This window comes from Bison bison, unplaced genomic scaffold, assembly GCF_000754665.1.
Source record: "Bison bison bison isolate TAMUID 2011002044 unplaced genomic scaffold, Bison_UMD1.0 scf7180017864375, whole genome shotgun sequence".
Classification (NCBI taxonomy): Eukaryota; Metazoa; Chordata; class Mammalia; order Artiodactyla; family Bovidae; genus Bison; species Bison bison.
The window spans coordinates 2,680,931-2,689,074 of NW_011494947.1; the positions used below are offsets into that span (position 1 = coordinate 2,680,931).

Below are 8,144 nucleotides of genomic sequence, written 5' to 3' on the forward strand. Positions count from 1 at the left end.
AGCACAGGCAGTGCGCCTGTCTCCCCCTCCTGATTCAAGGGTTCGGGTGTGGTCGGCTCCAGCCACTCCACTGACAGGGAGGTTTCTTTTCCACTCAGGAATGAGAAAGTTCACCCAGACAAAGCCAAGACTAATGAGTCATCATTTGTTTGGGAAAACATGCTGTCATTAAAAAAATAAATAGCCTCAATAATGTCTGTCACCTTATAGCAAGAAAAGCAACAAAATTTCCTTTAGAGGCTCAAGTGACAAACCCATCTTTCCTAACAATAATATCCATTTTCTTGACCGGACGTTTGTCCAAGGGCCGGGGGCCATCGTGTTTCATCAGTCCATGAGCTCCCTTGGCTGCAACTCAGCGCTGAGGCCATGCAAAGCCACCGCACCCCTTGGGAGAGAGCAGAGACAGCCGCAGGGCCAGGGCCCAGGGTCATAGGGGCTCTTTTGCCAGAACAATCTCCTCCGCAAAAAAAGGGTGAGTGTCGTCATGCTTTACTATGCTACCAGCCCACAACCGTGTGAGTCAGCACGCGCAATGCCAGCCTGTCAGCGCTTAACTTCCAGGTGCTTTAGGCCAGAATGCCAGAGACAGCTGGAGACCGGGAAATGGATTTGAAGTCTCACTCATCCAGAGAGAACACCCAAAGACCAACTTACTTTTCCGTATTTGAGACTCCTCGTGTGCAGAGAGACGGCTCCATCAGAGAACACTGCCTGGACCTCAGCCTGGTCGATGATGAAGGAACAAACACTTTCTTATCACCTGTGTCCCTGGTTCTCCCTCCACCCTCGCATCTGTGTCCACCAGTCCCGCCTACAGCTGTAGGTGGACTCGGAGGTCACACTGCTGTGACCTAATCTCTCCCCCTTGGCTGTCGGGAACATCCTGACATGAACGCCACCTTTTCTCCTTCCTGGGATGAAAGTTAACATCACCAGGAAACTTGGAGCTGGCTTCAAGCATGAGCCACCGTAAGTTACAAGACCCAAAAACCCGACTGAGCAGCAGCAGGTCTGAAGAAGAGCTGGAGCGTAGCCTGGGCTGAGGAGATGGGGTGGGGAGGGATAAATGAGGAATCTCGGAATAACATATACACACTGCTATGCATAAACAGAGAAACAAGAACCTACTGTCTAGCACAGTAACTCTACTCAATATTTTATAATAATATATATAGGAAAACAATGTGAAAAAGAATATACATATACTCATACATGTGTGTATATAACTGATTCACTCTGCTATACACATAAAGCTAATTGTGAGCATGCATGCTCAGTCGCTTCAGTTATGTCTGACTCTTCGCAACCCCCTGGACTGTAGCCTGTCAGGCTCTTCTGTCCATAAGATTCTCCAGGCAAGAATACTGGAGTGGATATTCATTGCCTTCTCCAGGGGACCTTCCCAACCCAAGGACTGAATTGAATCCTCGTCTCTTATGTCTCCTACATTAGCAGGTAAGTTCTTTACCACTAGCACCATATGGGAAGCCCCCAAAACTAACTATACTTCAATTTTTTTTAATGTATATTTTTTAATGTAAAAAGAAAAGAAAGAGACAGGCTGCAGCAGAAGCCTTGGCTCTTGGTCGAGGCCAAGATGACAAGTTTCTCCTGTGAGAGACCGACAATCCAAGCCCCATTCCCCAGCTCCACAGCAAACATAAAGACGCTGGAATGCAAGGTGAAGGATACACTGATAAGGTCCCCTTCCTGTAAGAAACCTCTCATGGCCAACTCATCTTCTGCAGATCTTCGCCTCTGAAACACACAAGGAGAAGGCCACGTTAGGGAGTCCGACCCTAAACCAAGATCTTGCTCCATCTCTTCTTTTTCTTTCACTTTCTCCCAAGACCTCCGAAGGCAGCCACGGTGTACACACACCAGGGTAAGTAACCCGTGCCACTCAAAGAAGACAAAGCCATGACCACTACTTTCTGTCTTACAGACCTTCCCGTGGCTCCTCTTCTTTGAATAATATTCAGACTCCTTACGTGATTTGCCAAACCCCAATCGAGCCTACCTACTTGCTGTGGTGGCCCACCACGCTCCAGTATGACCGGCTACCTCCAGCTTAACTATATCTTTGCTCACACGTTTCCGTTTATCTCAGATTCCTGAATTCATTGTTAAAATTCTAGCCATCCTTCAAGGATAGAATTAACTTCAACATTCATTTTTCCTATAAGCTTCTCGCGGGGAATTTAATCACGCCTTTTGTACAATCACACACTTGTTTACTCTTGGACTGCCGGGTATTTAGACCAGTTATCTCATAGTCCCTGCTCGTCTAAGCTCTTTCAGGAACTGAATCACGCCTCCTGGATCTTGGCATTCTCCAGACAGCTAAGCACCATGAGCCTCTCAGTAAATAGATGCTGGCCTGAAGATAAGGCTGAATCACAACATTTTACAAAAGCAAGCAGCTTAGGTACTATGGTTGTCTGGAATAACCCAATGTCATTCGATTCACGTAAAGCTGATTTGTAAACACAGTTTTTCAAGCAAGACCTTCACTGAGCAAAACTGACACACCCAGAAAAGGAAAATTATTAGCACCAAGCATCTGAGAGAGCTTCTCTCAACTCTCCTTTGGGATCTCCCCACAGACATCCCAGATTCTACCACACACCAACTGCTGCCTGAGTTGGGAGGCCTGGGCCAAGTGAAAAGCCTACGTGTACACCCAGACAGCAAAATTCACAGCAGACGAACAGGAGTACAAGTGACAGCCTCAGTATAAAGCAAAGTCCTCTGGTGGCGCAAAGGACCCAGCACTCTCACCAGCAAGCTATACACAGTCCTAGCTGGAGATCCTTACCAGCTCTCCTCCGGGAAGGTTCATGGATGAGAGAAGCAAGACTGAATCCAGCCTGGAGTTGGTCTCCACCTTCCACCTCTTCTGTTGAACCTACAAAACAAAGGAACCCCACACCTGGACACATACTCCAAGGCCAGAGCTCACACTGTAAATGAACAATAACCCCCGATGGGACAAACCACTTACATCCAACTGTTTACAAACAAACCATTTACATCAAACTGTTTACAAACAAACTGTTTTTATCAAAGGTCACGTAAGAGCCAAACACAATGAATCCTTCTTTCGTGTAATTGCGTGTAATAGGATGACTATCTCATTCATTAGATCACCAGCTCACTTTTACTTTGTGAAAACCAATCTGCTAAGACTTTACCTCTGTGATTCTCCCCACTACAATGTCTCCCACTTCACCATTATATCTGAAAGAAAAAGCAGAAGGTCCTCCATCAGTGAAAAGACTCCATGACAAGACCAAGCATCATTTGAGATTTCAGTTAAAGAGCACGCAGGCCTGGATCAGGCACATTTGGTAAATTCACATGCTGTTCGAACTTAGTTTCAGGAACTGACAACTTCCAACGTTCCTATGCATATAAAGTCTCCATCAACTATTCTCACACCATTTATTGCAAGGAGTGCATTAAATCTGAAACCCCTTATTTTGTTAATTGCATGAAAAATGGATACGCGTGGGATATTTTCTGGTGGGCTCTGGAACACAGACAAATTCCGCATCAGCCAGAAGAGGAGAAAGGAAAGTGAGACAGGCACCACCCAAACCGGTCTACTGATGTCTCCCCCACCCACTGGCTGCATGTCTCGGACCCCTTTCCTAATTCCTCCTCCCAACTCTAATGATGAATTAGAGCCTCCACACTGAAGACTAAGTCCTTGGGCCTCTTCTCTTTCCAGCCCACACTCACTCACTTGGTGAGCTTACCCAGCTCGATGGCTTCAAATACCAAGGATGAGTCCACCACTCCCCTGAATTCAGGCTCTAGCTTTAGTCAACCACTGGCTACCCAGCACCTTCACTTACGTGACTAAGAGGAATCTGCATAAGTTACAAACCTCAAACAAAGCTTTCTAGCAGCCCCTTCAATTCCACTATAGCAAATGGATCCTCTCCCAATTGTCACCAGCCCAGGAAATAGCAATTCCACCCCTCTAGTTGCTCAAGCCACAGTCCTTGGAGTCTCTGGAGGAACCCTGTGTATTTCCCGCCTCCCCTCCCTCTCCTGCTCCAGGACAAGTCCAGCAGCAGATTCTAGAACCTCTATCTTACCAATGTAGGCAGAAAATAAAAAGCATCCCAAAGGAAGAAGTAAAACTATCTCTTCTCACACAGTCCTACATGTAGAAAAGCCCACATACAAAATCCTACAGCTTTTCACGATAAATACACTCAGAACACAAAATACACGCAGAATTAATCACTATTCCCCACTTCTATGGCTATCACCTTAGTCCAAGCCACCATCAACTGAGATGATGAAAACACAGCAGGAATCTGTCCCCACCCCCCAACAGCAGCCAGAGTGATTTCATTAAAACAGAAACCAGATCATGTCCTTCTTCTGCTCCACCTGCTCCAGGGCCTTCCTAGACTGCACAAAGTGAAAGTCAGAAACATTCATCGTGGCTTCAAGGCATGCAGACTGCCTACCTCACCTCTCTGCATCTGCTCCTACTACTCGCCTGCTCACTCTGTTCCAACCCCACTGGCTTATGTTCTGGGGCTAACCTTTATTGAGCCCTCAAGGCAGGCGGCTCTCTGTGTACTTTATACACACTATTTCAGTGAATTCCAAGGAAGATCCTACCCAGGAGATCAGGCAAGATCTCATTTTGCAGAAGAGGGAACCCAAGTTTGAAGAGGTCAGATATCGTAGGGAAACCTTTGAAGCCTGCCCTTACCTAGTCATCTCTACCCTTCCTCCAGTCATGTTCCCGAAATCCCAGACCTACAGCACGACAGGGCAGGGAGGGCTGTGGGTAGGGGGTGTGTCATGGCTGAAAAGACCTGGCTGTGCAACTCAGATGCCACAAAATACACACCTTTTGCTCTCACCTGGTTTTCAAAGCTTTTACACAGATCAACTTGTTTACTCTCTCCACGGAGCCAGCCACAGATGCAATGAGCTTCTCTTCCCCCATATAGGTTCCATGGCCCCTGTTGCAACAGGAAGATACAAAGGATACCAGGGTAATGCTTGAGGTGACCTCTCGCAGCCAGAACAATGTGTTCCTCAAACCTGATTCCTCCTGCCTCAAAGACAGGCTTTTGTGCTGGCTGCCACCTCTGCCTAAACACTCCTTCTTTAGAGTCCTATGTGGCCATCTCCTTCACTGTACTCAAGTCGACTCAAATGGCACTTTTTCCACCAGGCTTTCCTCCACTTTCCCATTTGTAATAGTCACCCGCCCTGTGGCTGCCACCCCCACCATATTTCCAACTTATGCTCCACTTACCCTGCTTGACTTCTTAATTTTTTTCTACTGAATTTACCAGCAAATATTCTGAATAACTTGTTTGTTGTGCTTATTTCTCTTCTGTCTCTCTCAGAACATAAAGTCCACCAGGACAGAGATTTCCTCTTTGTTCAATTTATACCCCAACCACAAATAATATTTATTGACTGCATGAATAAAGGACTGAATCTTAAGATTTCCTGGGAACCAATAATGCCAAACTAAGAGGTTAAAGGGCAATGGAATAAATGCTGTACCTCTCTCATATGCACATGGGGGGAGGGCGGAGGCTGGCTTATCAGCAGTGCTGACCCCTGTGATGGTGATAGAACGGTGAGTCTTTACTTTTTTCCATAATCATTATCCCTCATGTAATCCTTCCCTGGTGGCTCAGACAGTAAAGAACCTGCCTGCAATGCAAGAGACCTGGGTTGGATCCCTGGGTGGTGAAGATCCCCTGGAGAAGGGAATGCAACCCACTGCAGTATTCTTGCCTGGAGAATTCTATGGACAGAGGAACCTAGCGGGCTACAGTCCACCGAGTGGCAAAGCGTCGGACATGACTGAGGGACTAACTCTTCCACACTTTCACTTTCATGGAATCCTCACCACTCTCTGGAATAGTTATTATCATTATTTTACAGACGAGGAAAGTGACCTCGGAGAGGTGATACAGCTAATATTGTGATGGCAGCAGGGCTGGAACCCCAGCTGCCCTTAAGTTGGAGCCTGCCCTCAGACTCAAAGTTATCTATTCTGGTGCATGTAACGTAATATATTTGCATGCCCCCTAAGCCCAAAATGGCAACCCACTCCAGTATTCTTGCCTGGAAAATCCCATCGACGGAGAAGCCTGGTAGGCTACAGTCCAAGGGGTCGCAAAGAGTCGAACACGACTGAGCGACTTCACTTTCTTTGTTTAAGCCCAAAGACTCGTTCCAAAACCGTGCCCCTGACTAGGAGATGGAATGCTGAGGGCTAAGTGGACGAAGTCAAAAACGCCCACTATCCCTTACGCCGAAACCTGTGAAGAGGCCCCAGCTCCAGGTTCAACGAGGAAGGCTCAGAATCGGGGCCTGGGACACAGGAAGGTTTCGGGGCCGCTGAGGCAGCTGCAGACGGGGACATACAAGATGCAGGGAGTAGGAAGTCCGAAGTCTCGAAAACAAGGCAACTGAGATGCTCCGCAGATGCGCGGCGGGTACCGCGGGCACTTAGATGCAGAACACAGGCCCAGGTTTCACGTGGAGAGAGAGCAATGCAGCTGCCCCTTGCTGCCCAGAGTCCCCCACAACCCCACGTACCGCATGAAGCCTGTGTCCGTGGTGATCGTGTCCCCTGGCACCACTAGGTGCTTTTTACTCTCGCGGCCCAGGCTCTCGCTAAGGGGCTTCCGAGCGACGGGAAGCCTCATCTCCAACGCCATCTTGGCGCCAATAACTCGCGCAGGCGCAGCCCCACTCGGAGTCACGCTTTCCGTCTCCGCAATTCCCAGCCGTCGCTCGTAGGGGCGGGGCCTCAGAACAGCCGCCAATGGGAACTCACAGCCTGGCCTCCATGTTGGCTATTGGCAACCATTAGGTTAACACGAAGGGAAGGAAGGAGTCAAGTTGCCATTTTTACTATTGGCAAGGCTGCTCTTGTCAAATAATAAAATCTCAGGTTGCATAGCATTTGACTTTTCAGCAAAACTCTTGTGCTCATCCCACTTACTGTTTTCCAGGTTAGAAATAATTGTGAAATGGGCCTCTGAGTTTCCTTCCAATTCAAAGCTGCTGAAATCTCTCTCTCTTTTTTTTTGGTATGCGATTGACCAGGAGGATCAAGAGAAAAAAACACTATTTGGACAGAGGAAAGAGCCTCTTTTCGTACTGTTACTAGTAGCCCTTGAGTGCTGGTTCAGCACCAACCATCACCTACACCCCCAAACAGTGCTGCAGGTGCTGCTTCCATTCTTTCTTTTTTTTTTTTTTTTTCCATTCTTTCTTAAGTGAGCTGATTTCCCTGGTATTTCTTTTGGAAAAAGCAGGAAACCGTCTAAGAACACATTTGAATCCTGCCAAGCGGGTGTATTTTGACAGGGAGGACAAATGGACACAATACAAAGATTTTCGCCTATATTTACTCACACAGAGAAATGAGCCAGGAGCTGTCCTAAGGGTTTAGTGATGAACAGATGGAAGGATATGTGGTTTTATCTAGGCGTCAGGAGTATTTCGCTTGTCCCTCTCTCCAGGTCCTACCCTCTCCCTCACCCTTGCCCTGCATGCTTTATAGCATTCACAACAGACTTAGTTTTAACCTCAGGGAATTGGAGGTGATAATTCTTCATGCAGGCGTCCCAGGTAGCTCTAGTGGTAAAGAACCCGCCTGCCAATGCAGGAGACATAAGAGACACGAGTTCAATCCCTGGGTCGGAAAGATGCCCTGGAGGAGGGCATGGCAACCCACTTCAGTATTCTTGCCTGGAGAATCCCATGGACAGAGGAGTCTGGTGGGCTGCAGTCTGTGGAGTCGCAAAGAGTTGGGCAAGACTAAAGTGACTTAGCACAGCACAGCCCAGCACAGGGATTCTAAACAGGATGAAATGAAATAACTTGCATCAGCACCACTCACTGAGACCAGTAAATTAAGTCTGTTTTCTCCTGAAGATCCATCAGACCAATAGCCTGGTAAATCTTCAAAAGGATAGCATTTCTTTCACCTAAGCGTGGCTACATTTGTCTAGAAAGCCAACCCTATAAGGTAGTCAGTGATATAGATTCTAATTGCTCACAGGTAATCGGTAAGCAGACAGCCAGACACTTGCCCTCCTCCTTGCCTGGAGAAGGGGCTCACTTCAGTTCAG

General features: G+C 47.5%; 1 protein-coding gene across 1 annotated transcript in view; it reads right to left on the bottom strand.

Annotated features, from left to right (window-relative positions):
- The window catches only part of EXOSC2 (exosome component 2), a 10,149-nt gene extending 3,405 nt beyond the window's left edge, over window positions 1-6,744 (bottom strand). Inside the window, exons 1-6 of the mRNA XM_010856797.1 lie at window positions 6,601-6,744; window positions 4,896-4,997; window positions 3,198-3,243; window positions 2,822-2,911; window positions 1,696-1,761; window positions 658-726 (exon numbers count right to left, since the gene is read on the bottom strand). Of these exons, the coding sequence (XP_010855099.1) occupies window positions 658-726; window positions 1,696-1,761; window positions 2,822-2,911; window positions 3,198-3,243; window positions 4,896-4,997; window positions 6,601-6,722 (495 nt within the window). The 5' untranslated portion in view covers window positions 6,723-6,744. The remainder of the gene's footprint in view (window positions 1-657; window positions 727-1,695; window positions 1,762-2,821; window positions 2,912-3,197; window positions 3,244-4,895; window positions 4,998-6,600) is intronic.
- Window positions 6,745-8,144: the final 1,400 nt, after the last annotated feature.